The following is a 24,264-nucleotide window of genomic DNA, read 5'->3' on the forward strand; positions in this document are numbered from 1 at the left end:
GAATCACTGCTAATGACCTGAGAGAAACAATTACCACTAAGACAATACGCTTTGCTGGAGCGGTGAGAGAGAGAGAGAGGGAGAGAGAGAGAGAGAGAGAGAGAGAGAGAGAGAGAGAGAGAGAGAGAGAGAGAGAGAGAGAGAGAGAGAGAGAGAGAGAGAGAGAGAGAGAGAGAGAGAGAGAGAGAGAGAGAGAGAGTGAGCAAGAGCGAGAGAGACAGAGAGAGAGAGAGAGAGAGAGATAACGAGAGAGAGAGTGTGGGCAAGAGAGAGATAGCGAGAGCGAGACCCAGAGAGAGAGAGACAGAGACAGAGAGAGAGAGAGAGAGAGAGAGAGATAGCGAGAGAGAGAGCGTTGGCAAGAGAGAGATAGCGAGAGAGAGAGTGAGAGTGAGAGAGAGAGATTTCAGGTATTCTACAGGCTTGGGACCAAAAAAGACCAAGGTATTGATTCCCTATAAACAGTTCACAGAAGCCTTGGATTACACAAAAATATTTTGAAGGAAGAAAAGACTACAATATCTGTTTCCATTGAATCACTATGCGAACATGCACACAACTGAGACGGACTGGATATCAAAGAGTTACAATGCTGGATATAATTTCTTATTCTGTGGTTGACATTGTCAAAATGTCTGAAAAACTCTAAGCTGAATATACACAGGTGAGGATGGAAACACTACAGAGGATGTCTATAGTTGCCATGGTAGAACAATCTCAAACCATTTTAGTGCACTTACGGGTGTGAGAGCACATGAGTAATACGATGCATGTGACATCAATCACAGAGGGACATCATTAGCAGAATGGACAGAATGTGAGAGATATATACGAGTAGAAAGACCTTGGAAAGGAAAGAGCGAACCTAGGAAGAGAAATAGACATGTAGCCTTAATGTGGAGAGTCAAACATATGTTAGACATTAAAGAGATTTGCATGTTTGATCTCAGAGAAAAAAAAGAGAGTGAGAGAGAGACGAAGACAGAGACAGAGAGAGACGAAGACTGAGACAGAGAGCGAGAGAGAGACAAAGACAGAGACAGAGAGAGACAAAGACAGAGACAGAGAGCGAGAGAGAGCGCGAGAGAGACAAAGACAGAGACATAGACACAGAGAGAGACAAAGACTGAGGCAGAGAGCAAGAGAGAGAGCGAGAGAGAGAGACAAAGACAGAGACAGAGAGCGAGAGAGAGACAAAGACAAAGACAGAGACAGAGAGCGAGAGAGAGAGACAAAAACAGAGACATGGAGCGTGAGAGAGACAAAGACAGAGACATAGAGAGAGAGACAAAGACAGAGACAGAGAGCGAGAGAGAGTGCGAGAGAGACAAAGACAGAGACAGCATAAGAGAGAGACAAAGACAGAGAGTGAGAGAGAGAGAGACAGAGACAGAGAGTGAGAGAGAGAAACAAAGACACAAACAGAGAGTGATAGACAAAGACAGAGAACGAGAGAGCAAGAGAGAGTGAGCGAGCGAGACAAAGACAGAGACAGAGAGTGAGAGAGACACAGAGAGTGAGAGAGAGCGAGAGAGGACGAGAGAGAGAAAGACAGAGACCGAAAGTGAGAGACAAAGACAGAGAGGGAGCGAGAGAGACAATGCCAGAGAGCGAAAAGAGAGAGAGAGAGAGAGAGAGAGAGAGAGAGAGAGAGAGAGAGAGAGAGAGAGAGAGAGAGAGAGAGAGAGAGAGAGAGAGAGAGAGAGACAGACAGACAGACAGACAGACAGAGAGACAAAGACAAAGACAAAGACAAAGACAAACAGAACGAAAGAGACAAAGACAGAGACAGAGATCGAGAAAGGGTGAGAGAGAGAGACAAAGACTGAGGCAGAGAGCAAGAGAGAGAGCGAGAGAGAGAGACAAAGACAGAGACAGAGAGAGAGACAAAGACAGAGACAGAGAGAGAGAGACAAAGACAGAGACAGAGAGTGAGAGAGAGAGAGACAAAGACAGAGACAGAGAGCGCCGAAAGAGACAAAGACAGAGAGAGACAAAGACAGAGAGCAAGAGAGAGAGCGAGAGAGAGAGACAAAGACAGAGAGAGAGAGACAAAGACAGAGACAGAGAGAGAGACAAAGACAGAGACAGAGAGAGAGAGACAAAGACAGAGACAGCGAGAGAGACAAAGACAGAGACAGAGAGAGAGAGACAAAGACAGAGACAGAGAGCGAGAGAGAGTGAAAGACAGAGACAGAGAGCAAGAGAGAGAGCGACAAAGACAGAGACACAGAGCAAGAGAGAGAGCACGAGAGAGACAAAGACAGAGAGCGAGAGAGAGAGACAAAGACAGAGACAGAGAACGAGAGAGAGCGTGAGAGAGACAAAGACAGAGAGCGAGAGATAGAGACAAAGACAATGAGTGAGAGAGCATGAGAGAGAGACAAAGACAGAGACAGCGAGTGAGACAGCATGAGAGAGCGACAAAGACAGAGAGTGAGAGAGAGAGACAAAGACAGAAACAGAGAGTGATAGACAAAGACAAAGAACGAGAGAGCAAGAGAGAGCGAGCGAGCGAGACAAAGACAGAGACAGAGAGTGAGAGAGAGACAAAGACAGAGAGTGAGAGAGAGCGAGAGAGGACGAGAGAGAGAAAGACAGAGACCGAAAGTGAGAGACAAAGACAGAGAGGGAGCGAGAGAGACAATGACAAAGAGAACGAAAGAGACAAAGATAGAGACAGAGACAGAGATCGAGAAAGGGTGAGAGAGAGACAAAGACAGAGAGCGAGAGAGACAAATAGCGAGAGAGACCGAGAGAGAGCAAGACAAAGACAACGATAAAGAGAGAGAGCGAGAGAGCGCGAGAGTGTCATGTTTTGTCTTAGATTATCTTGTCATTATGCTTTCCCTTCTGTTCGTTTCCCCCTGCTGGTCTTATTAGGTTCGTTCCCTTTTTCTATCCCTCTCTCTCCCCCTCCCTCTCTCTCCTCTCTCTATCGTTCCGTTCCTGCTCCCAGCTGTTCCTATTCCCCTAATCATCATTTAGTCTTCCCACACCTGTTCCTTATCTTTTCCCCTGATTAGAGTCCCTATTTCTTCCCTTGTTTTCCGTTCCTGTCCTGTCGGATCCTTGTCTATTGTTCACCGTGCTGTGTCTATGTATTGCCCTGTCGTGTCGTGTTTCCCTCAGATGCTGCGTGGTGAGCAGGTGTCTGAGTCTGCTACGTTCAAGTGCCTTCCCGAGGCAACCTGCAGTTCTTGATCAAGTCTCCAGTCTGTTCTCGTCATTACGAGTAGTATTATGCCTTTTGTTTGTAAAGTAACTTTACTGGATTAAAAACTCTGTTTTCGCCAAGTCGCTTTTGGGTCCTCATTCACCTGCATAACAGAAGGATCCGACCAAGGAATGGACCCAGCGACTACAGATGCTCGTAACACTGCCGTCGAGATCCAAGGAGCCATGCTCGGCAGACACGAGCAGGAATTGTCTGCTGCTCGCCATGCCGTGGAGAACCTGGCCGCTCAGGTTTCCGACCTCTCTGGACAGTTCCAGAGTCTTCGTCTCGTGCCACCTGTTACTTCGTGGCCTGCCGAGCCTCCGGAACCTAGGGTTAATAACCCACCTTGCTACTCCGGGCAGCCCACGGAGTGCCGCTCCTTTCTCACCCAGTGTGATATTGTGTTCTCTCTCCAACCCAACACATACTCTAGCGAGAGAGCTCGGGTTGCTTACGTCATTTCACTCCTTACTGGCCGGGCTCGAGAGTGGGGCACAGCTATCTGGGAGGCAAGGGCTGATTGTTCTAACAATTACCAGAACTTTAAAGAGGAGATGATTCGGGTTTTTGACCGTTCAGTTTTTGGTAGGGAGGCTTCTAGGGCCCTGGCTTCCCTATGCCAAGGTGATCGATCCATAACGGATTACTCTATAGAGTTTCGCACTCTTGCTGCCTCTAGTGACTGGAACGAGCCGGCGCTGCTCGCTCGTTTTCTGGAGGGACTCCACGCAGTGGTCAAAGATGAGATTCTCTCTCGGGAGGTTCCTTCCAGTGTGGACTCTTTGATTGCTCTCGCCATCCGCATAGAACGACGGGTAGATCTTCGTCACCAAGCTCGTGGAAGAGAGCTCGCGTCAACGGTGTTTCCCTGCTCCGCATCGCAACCATCTCCCTCCTCTGGCTCAGAGACTGAGCCCATGCAGCTGGGAGGTATTCGCATCTCGACCAAGGAGAGGGAATGGAGGATCACCAACCGCCTGTGCCTCTATTGCGGATTTGATGGACATTTTGTCAATTCATGTCCAGTAAAAGGCCAGAGCTCATCAGTAAGCGGAGGGCTACTGGTGAGCGCTACTACTCAGGTCTCTTCATCTAGATCCTGTACTACTATGTCGGTCCATCTACGCTGGACCGGTTCGGGTGCTACATGCAGTGCCTTGATTGACTCTGGGGCTGAGGGTTGTTTCATGGACGAAGCATGGGCTCGGAAACATGACATTCCTTTCAGACAGTTAGACAAGCCTACGCCCATGTTTGCCTTAGATGGTAGTCATCTTCCCAGTATCAGATTTGAGACACTACCTTTAACTCTCACAGTATCTGGTAACCACAGTGAGACTATTTCTTTTTTGATTTTTCGTTCACCTTTTACACCTGTTGTTTTGGGTCATCCCTGGCTAGTATGTCATAATCCTTCTATTAATTGGTCTAGTAATTCTATCCTATCCTGGAACGTTTCTTGTCATGTGAAGTGTTTAATGTCTGCCATCCCTCCCATTTCTTCTGTCCCCACTTCTCAGGAGGAACCTGGCGATTTGACAGGAGTGCCGGAGGAATATCATGATCTGCGCACGGTCTTCAGTCGGTCCCGAGCCAACTCCCTTCCTCCTCACCGGTCGTATGATTGTAGTATTGATCTCCTTCCGGGGACCACTCCTCCTCGGGGTAGACTATACTCTCTGTCGGCTCCCGAACGTAAGGCTCTCGAGGATTATTTATCTGTGTCTCTTGACGCCGGTACCATAGTGCCTTCTTCCTCTCCGGCCGGGGCGGGGTTCTTTTTTGTTAAGAAGAAGGACGGTACTCTGCGCCCCTGCGTGGATTATCGAGGGCTGAATGACATAACGGTTAAGAATCGTTATCCGCTTCCCTTATGTCATCAGCCTTCGAGATTCTGCAGGGAGCCAGGTGCTTTACTAAGTTGGACCTTCGTAACGCTTACCATCTCGTGCGCATCAGAGAGGGAGACGAGTGGAAAACGGCGTTTAACACTCCGTTAGGGCATTTTGAGTACCGGGTTCTGCCGTTTGGTCTCGCCAATGCGCCAGCTGTTTTTCAGGCATTAGTTAATGATGTTCTGAGAGACATGCTGAACATCTTTGTTTTTGTCTATCTTGACGATATCCTGATTTTTTCACCGTCACTCGAGATTCATGTTCAGCACGTTCGACGTGTTCTACAGCGCCTTTTAGAGAATTGTCTCTACGTAAAGGCTGAGAAGTGCTCTTTTCATGTCTCCTCCGTTACTTTTCTCGGTTCCGTTATTTCCGCTGAAGGCATTCAGATGGATTCCGCTAAGGTCCAAGCTGTCAGTGATTGGCCCGTTCCAAGGTCACGTGTCGAGTTGCAGCGCTTTTTAGGTTTCGCTAATTTCTATCGGCGTTTCATTCGTAATTTCGGTCAAGTTGCTGCCCCTCTCACAGCTCTTACTTCTGTCAAGACGTGTTTTAAGTGGTCCGGTTCCGCCCAGGGAGCTTTTGATCTTCTAAAAGAACGTTTTACGTCCGCTCCTATCCTCGTTACTCCTGACGTCACTAGACAATTCATTGTCGAGGTTGACGCTTCAGAGGTAGGCGTGGGAGCCATTCTATCCCAGCGCTTCCAGTCTGACGATAAGGTTCATCCTTGCGCTTATTTTTCTCATCGCCTGTCGCCATCTGAGCGCAACTATGATGTGGGTAACCGTGAACTGCTCGCCATCCGCTTAGCCCTAGGCGAATGGCGACAGTGGTTGGAGGGGGCGACCGTTCCTTTTGTCGTTTGGACAGACCATAAGAACCTTGAGTACATCCGTTCTGCCAAACGACTTAATGCCCGTCAAGCTCGTTGGGCGTTGTTTTTCGCTCGTTTCGAGTTTGTGATTTCTTACCGTCCGGGTAGCAAAAACACCAAGCCTGATGCCTTATCCCGTCTGTTTAGTTCTTCTGTGGCTTCTACTGATCCCGAGGGGATTCTTCCTTATGGGCGTGTTGTCGGGTTGACAGTCTGGGGAATTGAAAGACAGGTTAAGCAAGCACTCACGCACACTGCGTCGCCGCGCTTGTCCTAGTAACCTCCTTTTCGTTCCTGTTTCCACTCGTCTGGCTGTTCTTCAGTGGGCTCACTCTGCCAAGTTAGCTGGTCATCCCGGTGTTCGAGGCACTCTTGCGTCTATTCGCCAGCGCTTTTGGTGGCCGACTCAGGAGCGTGACACGCGCCGTTTCGTGGCTGCTTGTTCGGACTGCGCGCAGACTAAGTCGGGTAACTCTCCTCCTGCCGGTCGTCTCAGACCGCTCCCCATTCCTTCTCGACCATGGTCTCACATCGCCCTAGACTTCATTACCGGTCTGCCTTTGTCTGCGGGGAAGACTGTGATTCTTACGGTTGTCGATAGGTTCTCTAAGGCGGCACATTTCATTCCCCTCGCTAAACTTCCTTCCGCTAAGGAGACTGCACAAATCATTATCGAGAATGTGTTCAGAATTCATGGCCTCCCGTTAGACGCCGTTTCAGACAGAGGCCCGCAATTCACGTCACAGTTTTGGAGGGAGTTCTGTCGTTTGATTGGTGCGTCCGTCAGTCTCTCTTCCGGGTTTCATCCCCAGTCTAACGGTCAAGCAGAGAGGGCCAATCAGACGATTGGTCGCATACTACGCAGCCTTTCTTTCAGAAACCCTGCGTCTTGGGCAGAACAGCTCCCCTGGGCAGAATACGCTCACAACTCGCTTCCTTCGTCTGCTACCGGGTTATCTCCGTTTCAGAGTAGTCTGGGTTACCAGCCTCCTCTGTTCTCATCCCAGCTTGCCGAGTCCAGCGTTCCCTCCGCTCAAGCGTTTGTCCAACGTTGTGAGCGCACCTGGAGGAGGGTGAGGTCTGCACTTTGCCGTTACAGGGCACAGACTGTGAGAGCCGCCAATAAACGCAGGATTAAGAGTCCAAGGTATTGTTGCGGCCAGAGAGTGTGGCTTTCCACTCGCAACCTTCCTCTTACGACAGCTTCTCGTAAGTTGACTCCGCGGTTCATTGGTCCGTTCCGTGTCTCCCAGGTCGTCAATCCTGTCGCTGTGCGACTGCTTCTTCCGCGACATCTTCGTCGCGTCCATCCTGTCTTCCATGTCTCCTGTGTCAAGCCCTTTCTTCGCACCCCGTTCGTCTTCCCTCCCCCTCCCGTCCTTGTCGAGAGCGCACCTATTTACAAGGTACGTAAGATCATGGACATGCGTTCTCGGGACGGGGTCACCAATACTTAGTGGATTGGGAGGGTTACGGTCCTGAGGAGAGGAGTTGGGTTCCGTCTCGGGACGTGCTGGACCGTTCACTTATTGATGATTTCCTCCGTTGCCGCCAGGATTCCTCCTCGAGTGCGCCAGGAGGCGCTCGGTGAGTGGGGGGTACTGTCATGTTTTGTCTTAGATTATCTTGTCATTATGCTTTCCCTTCTGTTCGTTTCCCCCTGCTGGTCTTATTAGGTTCGTTCCCTTTTTCTATCCCTCTCTCTCCCCTCCCTCTCTCTCCTCTCTCTATCGTTCCGTTCCTGCTCCCAGCTGTTCCTATTCCCCTAATCATCATTTAGTCTTCCCACACCTGTTCCTTATCTTTTCCCCTGATTAGAGTCCCTATTTCTTCCCTTGTTTTCCGTTCCTGTCCTGTCGGATCCTTGTCTATTGTTCACCGTGCTGTGTCTATGTATTGCCCTGTCGTGTCGTGTTTCCCTCAGATGCTGCGTGGTGAGCAGGTGTCTGAGTCTGCTACGTTCAAGTGCCTTCCCGAGGCAACCTGCAGTTCTTGATCAAGTCTCCAGTCTGTTCTCGTCATTACGAGTAGTATTATGCCTTTTGTTTGTAAAGTAACTTTACTGGATTAAAAACTCTGTTTTCGCCAAGTCGCTTTTGGGTCCTCATTCACCTGCATAACAGAGAGAGAGAGACAAAGACAACGATAAAGAGAGAGAGCGAGAGAGCGCGAGAGAGAGAGAGCGAGACAAATACAAAGAGAGAGAGCGCGAGAGAGCAGGGTTGCTTTTTTGCTAAGCTCTCTCAGATCAAAGCCAAGTATGTCTGTCTAGAAACATCCTATTCTCTTTCACACCCCCTTACACTAAAAACCCATCTGGCTCAGTGTTCTGCTTTTGGGTTTCACACTGCAGTACTAAACCAGGCTCCTAACACTGGGAGTGGCAAAAAAAATAGAGATAGAAATAGAGATGACCATGATATTGACATGATACAAAGGGACAGGGTTGTATGGGCCCTATCTATAGACTGAAAAATCCCTTCCTGGCCCCTAGATAAAACCCCTTCCTGGCCCCTAGATAAAACCCCTTCCTGGCCCCTAGATAAAACCCCTTCCTGGCCCCTAGATAAAACCCATTCCTGGCCCCTAGATACTGTATGATAGATGCATGACACTCTGTACGTGGAATGGAGTCGAGCTCTCCCCCCACAGTTGAGCTGTAGTGTTAATTAAACTGGGTCAAGAAGCGGAGCCAGCTAGCAGACGTTGCCATCATTTCCCTTTTCGTTTCCAGCCTCTAATCAGTCTACAGCAGTCAGATCATGACATGAACCAGTCCCAGTCTTAAGTGTTTCATACTGAGCTTAGCAAAGATCCCTCAATTATTAACACGGACTCCATCAGGCTTCTAATGGCCAGCCTGTGATAGAGGACCAAGGCTATTCAGAGTCATTCCACACTCGCTGTCCAGAGTGATGAAATTAAAAGTTTGTCCCATTATGACATTCCCCAACGGTAATACTCCTTAAAAAGCACTTTACTTTGTCTCATTAGACCTAACGAAACCCCTTATCTGTGACTAGAATCACAATACAACTTGACTTCGCTCTTGGTGTTTTATAACCCAGAGAGAGCAAACAACCTTTGGTACAAGCTAAAAGTGTAAATTGGACATGTGTACAGTTTTCTACTTATCCTCTTGCTTCCCTTAAATCTTCGTTATTCTAACAACCTTGAGTGTAATATACCACATGAACATAGATAACTCATCGAACAGAATTGTATTGAAAAATTGATTTAACTATGGACAATTGGAAAGCTATGAATGCACACACTCAATAACATGCATGTCAAACACAAAGAACATTTAAACATTCAAGAATAAACACACCCTAGAAAACATACATACACACCCCATGCACACACCATGGTCTCATACACACACACACCTTATCCACACGCCAGGGTTTCACACACACCCTATGCACACACCAGGGTTTCATACACACACACACACACACACCTTATCCACACGCCAGGGTTTCACACACCCTATGCACACACCAGGGTTTCATACACACACACACACCTTATCCACACGCCAGGGTTTCACACACACCCTATGCACACACCAGGGTTTCATACACACACACACACCTTATCCACACGCCAGGGTTTCACACACCCTATGCACACACCAGGGTTTCACACACCCTATGTACACACCAGGGTTCACACACCCACACCCAGGTGTCACACACACACACACACACACACACACACACACACACACACACACACACACACACACACACACACACACACACACACACACACACACACACACACACACACACACACACACACACACACACACACACACAGACAGACAGACAGACAGACAGACAGACAGACAGACAGACAGACAGACAGACAGACAGACAGACAGACAGACAGACAGACAGACAGACAGACAGACAGACAGACAGACAGACAGACAGACAGACAGACAGACAGACAGACAGACAGACAGACAGACAGACAGACAGACAGACAGACGCACACACACCCTGTCCCCCTGTATTTCCTCATGAGGTGAGCTAGCTGCTTGATGGAAGTAAATCTTGTAGAGGGAAAAGGTTTTGGTTGGGTGCACTGAGCATTATTAAATCAGTCTAATCGATTAGTCTAAGTGCTACCTTCTTACTGTGTGCTTAGAATGTGGAATGAGGCACTTTCATCTAGATGTAAGTATGTTGTGGGTGGGTGCCTGTGTGTGTGTGAGTGTGTGCGTAACCGAAAGGTTACTGGATCAAATCCCCAAGCTGACAAGGTAAAAATCTGTCGTTCTGCCCCTGAACAAGGCAGTTAACCCAGTCTTCCCTGGTAGGCCGTCATTGTAAATAAGAATTTGTTCTTAACTCACTTGCCTAGTTAAATAAAGGTTAAATAAAAAATTGACCAGACATTTGAGAAGTTTACCGGACCCATATGCATTGGGTGTGTAACCAGATTAGGGCGTCCACCCACGGTGCTCAGAATGACACTGGGCGTCCACCCACGGTGCTCAGAATGACACTGGGCGTCCACCCACGGTGCTCAGAATGACACTGGGTGTCCACCCACTGTGCTCAGAATGACACTGGGCGTTCACCCACGGTGCTTAGAATGACACTGGGCGTCCACCCACGGTGCTCAGAATGACACTGGGCGTCCACCCACGGTGCTCAGAATGACACTGGGCATCCACCCACGGTGCTCAGAATGACACTGGGCGTTCACCCACGGTGCTCAGAATGACACTGGGTGTCCACCCACGGTGCTCAGAATGACTGAAATAATATTTATATTATGGTAAATCCTCTTAACAGAACATGCAAGTCGAGGATGCAATGATGTGCTTCCTTACTGCGCACTTTGAAGATGTTAGAATAGCTGTCCACATGTACGTTTCCTCAGCCAACAAGATGAGTAACAAACAGCAACATCACTAGTCTAATCATAGGAGGAGCGTGAGTTTCAGGTTTGGGGAAACACATTTTCACCATAAAAATGCACCTTCATATTAAAGCATTCCATGCATCATTACATTTGCAGACTTATGTAGATTTGATATTCATAATTTAGGCTAATAATGTAAATCACTATTTGCAAAAAATACCATTCAATGCATGGCTGAGCACGTACAGAACAGGCTATAGGCTATATCAGGTAAGTTTCTTCTTTCTTTGCACAGGAAAACATATTTCATGCAATTCTACTACACTTTATCTGACTCAAGACATTAGCAGAATATTTTTTAGTAGCCTACTCTGCTGACATTGACAAACAGATCAATAAAAACAACCTTGTCCGTATAATAGGCCTATGAGAAGGGGAAGGGGAGACATACAGAATATGACATCCATCTAAACTGGAGGAGGACATGAAAAGGGGAAGCTAATGATCCTCTGTGGCCAAGTCATGTTTTAGTAGCCTATTTTGAATGATTAGATTTATTTCAGTTTAGACAGGAGTAGGCTAATTAGGCTATATAATCTTGGCAATTTAATTCAATTTACTTAGGGAAAGCTTAGCTTCCCCTAGACTTATGGATGCACCGCCTATGAGTCTATGCCAATCTACTATCCCCCATAGTAGAAAATTTGACCTTTTCTATTGGTCAGCTTGTCGAGAAATAGCCCAAACAGACTCTGGGACAGTTATGGGACGACTAACTGAAGTTTATGTAGTGCTTTATTCGGGTACCCGGAAAATAGAGCATTGCAGTAGTCTAACCTAGAAGTGACAAAAGCGTGGATTCATTTTTCTGCATTATTTTTGGACAGAAAGTTTCTGATTTTTGCAATGTTACGTAGATGGAAAAAAGCTATCCTTGAAACAGTATTGATATGTTTGTCAAAAGAGAGATCAGGGTCCAGGGTATAGGGTGTGTGAAACCCTGTTGTGTGCATAGGGTGTATGAAACCCTGGTGTGTGCATAGGTTGTGTGTGAAACGCTGGTGTGTGCATAGGGTGTGTGTGAAACCCTGGTGTGTGCATAGGTTGTGTGTGAAACGCTGGTGTGTGCATTGGGTGTATGAAACCCTGGTGTGTGCATAGGGTGTATGAAACCCTGGTGTGTACATAGGGTGTGTGTGTGTATGAAACCCTGGGGTATGAAATAGTGTGTGTGTGTGTGTGTGTGTGTGTGTGTGTGTGTGTGTGTGTGTGTGTGTGTGTGTGTGTGTGTGTGTGTGTGTGTGTGTGTGTGTGTGTGTGTGTGTGTGTGTGTGTGTGTGTGTGTGTGTGTGTGTGTGTGTGTGTGGTGCAAATTATACCGTGACATTCAGGGGTCTATTTTTGTTTCACAGGACTTTTTCACAGCAACACATTCCCGCACCTATTTGTGAGTACTCTTGCACCTGCACAAAAAAAATGATGTGTGCATAGGTTGTGTGTGAAAAGCTGGTGTGTGCATTGGGTGTATGAAACCCTGGGTGTGAAACCCTGCATAAACCCTTGGGTGTATGAAAAACCTGGTGTGTGTACATAGGTGTGTGTGTGTGTATGAAACCCTGGGTGTGCATGAAACCCTTGTGTGTGTATAGTGTGTGTGTGTGTGTGTGTGTGTGTGTGTGTGTGTGTGTGTGTGTGTGTGTGTGTGTGTGTGTGTGTGTGTGTGTGTGTGTGTGTGTGTGTGTGTGTGTGTGTGTGTGTGTGTGTGTGTGTGTGTGTGTGTGTGTGCGTGTGTGTAAAACCCACAGAGGGTTTTACAAGGAACCAAAAATAATTCTACCTAGAACCAAAAAGGGTTCTCCTATGGGGACAGCCAAAGAACCCTTTTGGAAGACGTTTTTCTAGGGGTGTAGAGGGAGCGTGGGCAGCGGCTTGAAAATGACTTTCTTCCAGGAGCACAGGAGTGGGATTTGAACATGTACACATTGGGGTTATTATGGTTCACCAAGCCTCGGGCCCAGGCCCCTCCTCAGTGCCCCAATAGCAATCATCTTTACCATGCTTCTGTTTTGGAAGTTTTTGAAGCATGATAGACAGGTGATATACAGCACTGGAAATAGAGACAAAACACAGCTACAGTAGGCCCATATTTAAGTGGCACAACATCTTATTCAGACTGTTTATTTTTAACTATTACTTTGTTTTCTCAGAAAGCGTTTCAAATCTGAAAGCAAATAATGTCTGAGAACGGGCCCTTTCATTTCAGATGCCTAGTAGGAGCCATGCCAACGGGAAATAAACGTCTGAGAGTGAAAACAAACGACTGAGGTCTTAATTGCGAGCTTGTGTTCTTCGCTTGCCTAGTTAGTGAAATAATGTCTTAATTGTAATTTCATGCGTGTAGCGTTTGATTAATTTAGACATGAAGGTGAAAGCTTTCCAAGGCTCCTGGAGTAGGCTGAAGTGTGTTTACACACCAAAGTGCACGAAAGTTAGAGACTATCAGGAGGTGGATCAGGCGCAGGAGAGCAGAGATGAGTCTACAAGGTATTTAATTCCACGACAGCACCAGTATACAGACAATACTCACGGTGCGGAGAAATACCAGTCACTCGAAAATAACGGGCGTAAATACATAACCCGGCAAACAATAACCAGCCGACAAGACCTGACATGAACGATATATAAACACGCACACTAACATGTGGGAAACAGAGGGTTAAATAATGAACATGTAATTGGGGAATAGAAACCAGGTGTGTAGAAAACAAAGACAAAACAAATGGAAAATGAAAGGTGGATCGGCGATGGCTTGAAGACTGGTGCCGTCGACCGCCGAACGCCGCCCGAACAAGGAGAGGGACCGACTTCGGCGGAAGTCGTGACAGAGACGTTTCCATGATTACATGTCCTCTGTACAACACTCTTCACATACCCTAGCTAAGTTCACACCTGTAGGACTCTCACTTCACTGACTTTCAAATAACATTTCTCATTTGCACCTACTTATTTAGGTCATAAGAACATGGACGTGTAGAGGAAGGCAAGAGAGAGTGAGTGAAAGAGATGAAGGAATAGGCTACTCCAATGAGACGAGGAGAAAGACTGATATAGTGAGATATAATATGGTTAATTAAACCTCCATCCAAAACAGAAAAATTGTGCATTGTTAAATGTGAGCACCACACATAGTGCGGTAAAGCATCCTTCACTCAAAGCATTTTATAAAGAGATTGCTCTGACTCAGAAATGACACTGTTGTGAGTGTTCTCGGACCACAAACAGAGAGAACATAACATGCATTGTGACTCGTGTCAGTATCACGCAACATGGCTAATTGAATGTGATAACCACTAGTTTTCCAAAAGCCACGACAATTGAAACAATCCCTCTCACAATCTAAATTATTCATCTGGGTTGGTAATGAAGTACAACATTTGTTCTGTGCAGCAGTCAAGAAATCTGCAGGAGAGGCTTCAGCCAAACCTATTCATTTATTTGATTTAACCCTGATGAATGCAGTATACAGATTACTGATAAGCCTACAGCGAAAAGGCCTAACACACATATCAAAGTGATTTTTCTATTTTTAACTACAGTGCATTCAGAAAGTGTTGTTACCTTTTCTCATCAACCTACACACAATACCTCATAACCACAAAGGTTTTTAGACATTTTTGATCATTTAATTAAAAAGAAAATGGAAATATCACATTTGAATAAGTATTCAGACCCTTTACTCAGTACTTTCTTGAAGCACCTTTGGCAGCGATTACAGCCTTGAGTCTTCTTGGGTTTGATGCTACAAGCTTGGCACACCTGTATTTGGGGAGTTTCTCCCATTCTTCTCTGCAGATCCTCTCAAGCTATGGCAGGTTGAATGGGGAACATTGCTGCAAAGCTATTTTCAGATCTCTCCAGAGATGTGTGATCGGGTTCAAGTCCAGGCTCTGGCTGACCCACTCAAGGACATTCAGAGACTTGTCCCGAAGCCATTCCTGTGTTGTCTTGGCTGTGTGCTTAGTGTCATTCTCCTGTTGGAAGGTGAACCTTCGCCCCAGTCTGAGGTCTTGAGCGCTCTGGAGACGGTTTTCATCAATGATCCCTCTGTACTTTACTCCGTTCATCTTTGTCTCGATCCTGACTAGTCTCCCAGTCCACAGCATGATGCTGCCACCACCATGCTTCACCATAGGGATGCTGAGCGAAGAAAAATACGCCCCCCGGCAGCCAGCAGGGAATGGAGAAATCAAAATGCCCTCCCCAGAAACACGACAACAGCAGTACCTGTGCAGCACACAGGGTTTCATGGCCCCATTCAGCACAGAATACAGGCAGAGCAGTGCAGGCCTGGTGTACCCTGAGATGGCTGGAGGTCAGGTTTACGGACAGGGACCCCGACACATGCTGATCGACCCGGCGACAAGGAGATGTTTCTACGTCGACGTTCCCCAACTTCCCCCTCAGCCACAACGCAAGATGCTGTTCGATCCAGAGACCTGCCAGTACGTGGAAGTACTGCTGCCACAGCAGACGGTGCCTACTGCAGTACTGCCGCCAATATATGCAATGCCCTGCCACTCACTGCAATTCCCAGCCATGTACACTCCACAGTGCTTCTCTGCTCAGGCTCATCCACAGGAGATGCCTCACACCGGGCCCTGAGACGTCTTACCGGTCAGTGCCAGCGGAACACTATCACATGACTGCACACTGCACTATCCAGGGAGTATGGACTGTGTGGGTAAGCCACCCAAGGCTACACAGTGATAGATCAGACGGTTTTAGCTCCATACTGTCAGGTTGAGTAAATCTTGCGTATCAATCACAGTCATTAAAATCAGCGTCTCATCTCTGATTCGGAGACACCTGACAATACCGATTAAGATTAGAACTACCGGGACTTTACATCATCATGTACCTGTGTGAGAGAACAGAGGGCTGCTAATATACAGTTCATTTTGTTATTATGGGGTATTGTGAAGAACCATAACTGTATATTGGCAGCCCTCTGTTCTCTCACACAGATATATGACTTTACATCATCGTGTATCTGTGTGAGAGAACAGAGGGCTGCTAATATACAGTTCATTTTGTTATTATGGGGTATTGTGAAGAACTGTATATTAGCAGACCATAACTGTATATTAGCAGCCCTCTGTTCTCTCACACAGATATATGACTTTACAATTTGTAAGTCGCTCTGGATAAGAGCGTCTGCTAAATGACTTAAATGTAAATGTAAATGTAATAGGGATGGTGTCAGGTTTCCTCCAGATGTGACGCTTGGCATTCAGGCCAAAGAGTTCAATCATTGTTTCATCAGACCAGAGAATCTTGTTTCTCATGGTCTGAGAGTCCTTTAGGTGCCTTTTGGCAAGTGGGCTGTCATGTTCCTTTTACTGAGGAGTGGCTTCTGTCTGGCCACTCTACAAAAAAGCCTGATTGGTGGAGTGCTGTAGAGACGGTGGTCCTTCTGAAAGGTTCTCCCATCTCCACAGTGGAACTCTGGAGCTCTGTCAGACTGACCATCGGGTTCTTGATCATCTCCCTGACCAAGGCCCTTCTCCCCCAATTTCTCAGGTTGGCCAGGCAGCCAGCTCTAGGAAGAGTTTTGGTGGTTCCAAACTTCTTCCGTTTAAGAATGATGGAGGTCACTGTGTTCTTGGGGACCTTCAATGCTGCAGAAATGTTTTGGTGCCCTTCCCCAGATCTGTGCCTCGACACAATCCTCTCTCGGAGCTCTACGGACAATTCCTTCAACTTCATGAATTGGTTTTGCTCTGACATGCACTGTCAACTTTTGGACCTTATATAGACAGAATTTACCACAGGTGGACTCCAGCCAAGTTGTAGAAACATCTCAAGGATGATCAATGGAAACAGGATGCACCTGAGCTGAAATTTGAGTCGTATAGCTAAGGGTCTGAATACTTATGTAAATAAGGTTTTCTGTTTTTTAGATTTAATACATTTGCAAACATTTCTAAAAACCTGTTTTTGCTTTGTCATTATGGGGTATTATGTATAGATTGCTGAGGATTTTTATTTTTTTAATCCATTTTAGAAAAAGGCTGTAATGTAACAAAATGTGTAAAAAGACAAGGGGTCTGAATATTTTCATAAACATAAATGAGACAGCAATTTTGAAGAATTAAACAATCACAGCAAACAGTGAACGTTCCTACAACTTTACGTTCCAATGGGGTCCCAATTTGGTTTCCAACTAGCTTGACAAGATTCCATGAATATTTTTTTTTAAATGTCCCGGGGTAATATTATATGACAGACATTAGTAGAAGTACATGCCATAATGGTTCTAAGAACATTTGGAGAATGTTTGTTTTTGACATTTTTAGAATATGTTAATCAAACGCTCATTGAGAAAACATTATAGTCATGTCATGGGAACATCCGAGGGAACCTCTGTCAAACTTTAGGGGGAACTTTTAGAAAACTTTATGATATTACAACATTCTCAAAACGTCCCTGCAAACGTTCTGAGAGTTTAGGGTAAACAGAAATTGTTAGCTGGGTTTAGACTACAACCAAGTCCACAACAAAATGCACAACACAACAACAATGCAGAATTCTCGCCAGCTATTCCACAACTGTTTACAATAATTGACAAATGGTCTGTTTCTTGGACACCCTTCTTCCCTGAACTGATCAGTCTGTCTAAGGTTAACTTACAGTTTTTTTTGATTGCTAAACGACAGTGGGCACAACTGGAGTCACATGTGCAAAACTCTAACTACAGTCTGCACTACCAACAGTCACCTGAGCTAAACAGTTCACATCACCTGCAAAACTCATTCCAAGCAACACAACTCTTAACACATGGCTCAAAACACGCTCAGTGCAGCCAAACACTATGCACAACCCTCACTGAGATAACACACACTGTCACTCAGAACACACTGAGAGTAAAAACACTAGCATCAAACACCAATACAGAAAATACAAACTTTTCATCTTTACAGTTTGAACAATTTCAGTGACTTCATACAAAATTATATTTTCTTCAAAGAAAAGAGTGACATTCTTTCACATGATTTATTAAATTTTTTAGAACATAACAATTCTTTAAGGTAAATTAAAATTAGCAGTTTGCTTCAATAGTCTGTAGTAATTTACTGATTACACAAATGAGAAAAAAAAGGTAGAAACTAAAAGTACATACTGTAATTCGAACAAATAATTGAGGGGCTAATCCTGCCTCTCTCTAGCATCAGGCCACAGGTTTTCTTCAATATCACATCTAATGTTTTCTCTTGCCATGCACCTGGGGAAGAACCTTCTGGAGTGCCTTATCCATCCCTGGCAGTCCTCTGGACTCGTGTCCTCACATCCGGCACGCATGGCTTCCAAAAGAGACATTTGGTCATGTGGGTGGTGACCAAACACTTTCCACCTCCAGGCAGAGAAAAACTCCTCTATCGGGTTAAGGAAGGGTGAATATGCAGGCAGGTACAAAACCATAAATCTGTGATGTGCTGCAAACCAATCTGTGACAGCTGCAGAGTGGTGAAAAGCAACGTTATTGCAAACTATGACAAAAACTTGGGGGTTTCTTACTGGTTCCCCCTGTTCTGCTGGCTGGCACTAGCTGAGCATAGAGCTGTTCTAGAAAAGCTATAAGCCTTTCTGTGTTGTATGGGCCAATGAGTGGTGTGTTGAGAAGCAAACCATCATTGGCCATTGCAGCACACATGGTGATATTTCCCCCCATTTGGCCTGGAACCTCCACAGTGGCCCTTTGACCTATAACATTCCTTCCTCTGCGCCATGTTTTGGCAAGGTTAAATCCAGCTTCATCGATAAATACAAATGAATGTGGTCTTTCCAGTGCTTCCACCTCCATTACTCTCTGAAAAACAGTAAGTGCACAGTTTTACTGTAGAAATGCAAGTGTTTTTTTTACTGTAAATATTTGGTATAGCTGTGTACGTAACCTCAGACGTCTTACATGGACATATTGGTATCTTTGCTCTTTTACCCGTTCACTGTTTCTCTCGAACGGTACAGTGTATAACTGTTTCATTGTAACTTGGTGCTTCTTTAGGACTCGAGCAATAGTTGTTGTGCTGACGGAATTAACATTTTCAAATATATCATTATCAGCCAGCACTCTATCTTGAATCTCTCGCAGTTTTATTGCATTGTTGACAACAACCATGTCAACAATAGCATTTTCCTGCACATCTGAAAATATTTTTCCTCTTCCCCCTGTTGGGGGCAGCCTTTGGGTCCTGTTGTAAAAATATATTTTACAGTCAAACTTACTGTAATATATATCTGTGTAAATATTCTATAATTGCAATACAAAATAGATTCCTGTAATGTTTTCATTTACTGTAAGGATGTAACTCTCACCTGTTTGCATGATGGAAAATTCACATGACAGATGCAACTGTGGATCTTTGCAGATTGGGTTGCACCCTCAACCCTGCCTCTCTCAATGAGAGACCATGGTTCACGACATGGTCTATAAGTGTAGCCCTTAATTCATCTGAAATAACAGCTCTTTTGTCTTCTTTGTCTTCCTCCACGCATCCGCCCTCTCCCTGCCACCCTTCTCCCTCCACGAACCCATCTTCCCTGTTCCATTTCCAAAATGAGTCTTTCTGAGCTCTACCTATATATACTGTAATATGTGTGTGTGTTCACTAACAAGTCTAAAACAAAACACCTGCTTAGCCTTTCAGTTGAAATTGCAATCAGCAGTGTTTGAAAGGCACAAGGCTGAAATCTATTCCGTTTTGAATGTGTGGTTCACAGTTTTGACAGCAGTGTGTTAGCATTTGAACAAAGTGCTGTAAATCCACAGTGTTGTGCAGGTTGTGGTTAAAGTCATGGGATAAGTGTGTAGAGTTTTGAAAACTGTGTTCAAGCAATGAAAAACGAACTAGAGTTTGGTCCACATGAACTGCTGCTGTGCAGACTGTAGTTAGAGTTTTGCACATGTGACTCCAGTTGTGTCCACTGTCGTTTAGCAATCGAAAAAAACTGTAAACTGTAGAGGCCATCCACTCCAAATACCAACTCAGTAAGAGCGCCACCTATAGATAACACTGAGTATAGAAGTACATTTGTATATGAACAGTGTAAAAATAGCACATGAGAATGATAAATAGACACCGGAGCTGTTGTATAAGACTATTCTGCAGTTCCATTTCCTCACCCTAGGAGCTGTAGCTACATAACTGCTACTGTAATACTCAAATGGATTCTTTGGCGGTCTCTCCCTTCCATGCACTTTGCATAAGATGGAACATTAAAATTGGCATTGGAAGGCTTCATACCCATGGAGCATGATGAGTGAGAGAGAGAGAGAGAGAGAGAGAGAGAGAGAGAGAGAGAGAGAGAGAGAGAGAGAGAGAGAGAGAGAGAGAGAGAGAGAGAGAGAGAGAGAGAGAGAGAGAGAGAGAGAGAGAGAGAGAGAGAGAGAGAGAGAGAGAGAGAGAGAGAGAGAGAGAGAGAGAGAGAGAGAGAGAGAGAGAGAGAGAGAGAGAGAGAGAGAGAGAAACCAAAGGAGAGACAGAGAAGGGGGAGAGTGGGAGACAGTGACTGAATAAAAGGAGAGCATTTCACACTTCTTGTGCAACTCCAGGGGGCATGAAGACAATTCAGTAATGAATAACACACTCACTATCTGAGTCTCTCTCCTACAGAGGGAGAGGAAACAGAGAGGATGAGAAAGGTGCCAAGAAAGAACCTCTCCCAGAAGAGGGACAGAGGAAGAAGGGATACAAAGAGGAGAGGAAAGCGCTGAAATCTTAAATATAGAAAGAGGAAGAATATAATAGCAACAGCAGCAGACAGGTATTCAGTTTCAGGGCAACTGTCTTTTTGTATGTCACACTTTTTACTTTCAGCAAAAAGTCACATCTGTAAACGATAAGCCAAAGAATATGCCAAAAAGCGTGAGATGAAAATATTGTGATTGCTCAAGAGAGGGCTGTCCAGCAGCTCACATTAATGGGTGTTTCCTCTCTAGATTATATAATTTCAGTCACCAATTCAGCAAACACTTATTTCCCTCCGTAATGGAGACATTATTCTCTTGGGGGCCGACACTTGACCAATTGCTTGTCATCTGGAAGGTCGAGAGGAAACTCTGTTATAATGGGGGATTTAATTACTTGTTGAAAACACCTGCCAGAGAACTTGATTCATTGCCAGTATGTCTCGAGAATGAATCATGGCACAGATTCACTGAATTACCATCGCACGCTGGCTCCATGAGTGTCCAACGCTTTATTTTCACTGTTCACATCCACCCTGGCAGACATTCATCCTTATTCTGAATGATCTGTAAATCCATGTGGGCAAGGGTGCTGACAAAGAGAACAATTGGGTTAGAAGACATACCATGATAGGTCAATAACAGCACCAATCAAACACCAGGGCATTTAATCTGTCACACCAAGTAACCTGCTGTCCTTTAAAAGGATCAGGTGACCTACAGTTGATCCAGTAGCATCACCGTGAGGTTAAAACCCCTGACATGCCCCAGATGATCAATCTTTAATCGATCGGTTTGTATCTGTGTGTCACCTACCTAATCCACATCATCCACTCTGCTACTCTCCCAGGCTGTGAAAGGGCACATGGTGGGCTGTTACCGTAGCAACACATGGTGAGAGTGGTAATGGCTTTTTGATTAACTGTGCCGACCAATCAACACTTGGCCATGGTGTGTCAGCAGGTTGGATTGTGAGTGTGACATTTAGAGGTGTGACTGTGGCTGTGACATGATGGGACTATTGGAATCTGAGGGAATGTGAAGTGACAAATGATTTATCTACATTAAGCACTAGTATACAGAAGAGCTGTATTCTAGTGAATGATTTCCAAAGAAGCACAACAAATATTTCTAATCACAACCTCTAACCATTGTTTCATCATGAGCAAAGCGTATCAAGTAGTGAATCCCAAAAGCCATCTACAACCACTGAGAAAGAACCTCCATGGACAACATAACAGCAGTTACAATCTCCATCTCTCAGCACTGAAAAGTCCCAACAGCACTGATTTCTGAATAGACATCGTGGCCAAGTATAATGGCACCCTTGCAAATTTCTTAAATAATTCTCTATTTGTTCTAAAATATGTTGAAAGAAGGTGAAGGTGCTTGTGTGGGGGAGAGATATGAGGTCCAAGAGTTTGGCTGTAGCATCAAAGGGCCTCATATGGGGACACCCACACAGAACCAGAGGCATACAGAACGTGTATGAACTTACACTGCCATTGTGACAACTCCTGAGATGGCTCAGACCCACAATCTAGTCCCATCAGTGATTAGAAAACCTCTCACATCAACACGCACACACACTTCCCCTATCTCTCTGTCAATGCCTTACACTGATGCACACAGAAACCATCAGTGATTACAATATCATCTATTTGAGCCATACACATGCAAATGCTTCACACACACACATACACACACATTCATCTTGACTGGTTTAACATCATAGAGACACTTGGTGTGAGACGTTGATGTTGTGTGATTAAAAGAAGAAGACCAAGACAAGATGCCTGGTTATTAACAACCTGTCATATGTTGTGTATCAAATGCCTGGTTATTAACAACCTGTAGTATGTTGTGTATCAAATGCCTGGTTATTAACAACCTGTAGTATGTTGTGTATCAAATGCCTGGTTATTAACAACCTGTCATATGTTGTGTATCAAATGCCTGGTTATTAACAACCTGTCATATGTTGTGTATCAAATGCCTGGTTATTAACAACCTGTAGTATGTTGTGTATCAAATGCCTGGTTATTAACAACCTGTCATATGTTGTGTATCAAATGCCTGGTTATTAACAACCTGTCATATGTTGTGTATCAAATGCCTGGTTATTAACAACCTGTCATATGTTGTGTATCAAATGCCTGGTTATTAACAACCTGTAATATGTTGTGTATCAAATGCCTGGTTATTAACAACCTGTAATATGTTTATACCAGACAATAAATAAAACCAGCTTATAACAAGGTCTATAAATATCCTGTGACAACCAATACATTTCCTCATACATTTTCTCACTGCCCCTCATGCAGTGGACACACGCATGTGCACATTCAGTGCACGCACACAGCCCAATGCCAGAGAAGGCTGTATGGTCTCTTGCACCCAACAAGGACAACCTCAGGGAAGTCACATCCAGAATAAAACACTTGTCAGACAGAAAACAGGAAGGTGTGGATTGGCTATAATACCATCTGAACCTAACTGCTTAGATCTCTTCACCAGACAGTCACAGTATAATCCTCTGTTGGCCTTTCTTCCTCACAACCCCATCCTGTGTCAGCTTGGTCCCAGATCTGTTTGGCCCATCTTGTCAATGACCAAATAGGAATCGGTAAGACAGCACAAACAGATCTGTGACCAGGGTATTCCAGTGTAGCTTCAGCAGTTACCTGTATACCGAATGGAGCAACAAAAAAAAACTACCCACCTTAAGTCAATATCAACCTCCCCCTCTTCTTGCTCTGCTCCTAATCCTCTCTCCATTCACTGTCCCATCACTGTCTACCTCCCTCTCTCCTACTACACCTTTCCTCCACCTCCCTCTCTCCCTCCCCACTCCAGACCACTCTGGTACACATACCTTGAGCAGGCGTACAGATGGTAGGAAGGCTGCAGCGCACAGTTTCCTAATGGTCCAGTTGATTGGCCGCGGAGCATCCAGCTGCTGGTTCATGGTTCCCGCTCCTCCCGCCTGGCTTTTCCAAGAAAAGAGCCCTTTGGAGGGGGCAAAGCAGCAGAGTCTCCGGCCAAATAGAACAACTCAGATCCCGGCAGAGCATGACCCCTAACACCAGACCACCACCTTTGTTTTGGTCCCCCGACAGCTCAGCCCTTCCTTCACCTGGGTGCAATCCTTCCACTCTCCCTCTCCCCCACCCCTCCCTCCCCTCCCCACAGATCCACAGGGTCCGATGGCAGAGTTCTGAACGCCTGGAGCATCCAGCCCTCTCTCCACCTGCGGTATCCCAGTATCCCAGTCTGCCAGTCCACCCGGAGCATACGTTCCAGAACAGAGTAAAAAACAAAGAAAAGGAAATGGAGAAAGAAGAGAGAAGAGAGCAGCAAAAAGGAGAGGAGGAAAGGAGAGGAGAGCAGAGCAGAGCCCGTCAACTGAGCAGAGTGACAGGGAGCAGCACAGCACTGTCTCCAAGACGAGAGAGAGAGAGAGAGAGAGAGAGAGAGAGAGAGAGAGAGAGAGAGAGAGAGAGAGAGAGAGAGAGAGAGAGAGAGAGAGAGAGAGAGAGAGAGAGAGAGAGAGAGAGAGACAGAGAGACAGAGAGACAGAGAGACAGAGAGACAGAGAGAAAGAGACAGAGACACAGAAAGAAAGATTGGGAAATGGAGAAGGAAA

At 45.6% G+C, this 24,264-nt stretch overlaps 1 protein-coding gene across 2 annotated transcripts in view; it reads right to left on the reverse strand.

Moving 5' to 3' along the window:
• The window catches only part of trpm3 (transient receptor potential cation channel, subfamily M, member 3), a 191,646-nt gene extending 167,887 nt beyond the window's left edge, over positions 1-23,759 (reverse strand). For both annotated transcript variants that reach the window (XM_046347796.1, XM_046347797.1), the window contains exon 1: positions 23,494-23,759. In XM_046347796.1, coding sequence (XP_046203752.1) covers positions 23,494-23,586 — 93 coding nt within the window. In that variant the 5' untranslated portion in view covers positions 23,587-23,759. The remainder of the gene's footprint in view (positions 1-23,493) is intronic.
• Between the last annotated feature and the right edge of the window lie 505 nt (positions 23,760-24,264).

Source organism: Oncorhynchus gorbuscha, linkage group LG04, assembly GCF_021184085.1.
Source record: "Oncorhynchus gorbuscha isolate QuinsamMale2020 ecotype Even-year linkage group LG04, OgorEven_v1.0, whole genome shotgun sequence".
Classification (NCBI taxonomy): Eukaryota; Metazoa; Chordata; class Actinopteri; order Salmoniformes; family Salmonidae; genus Oncorhynchus; species Oncorhynchus gorbuscha.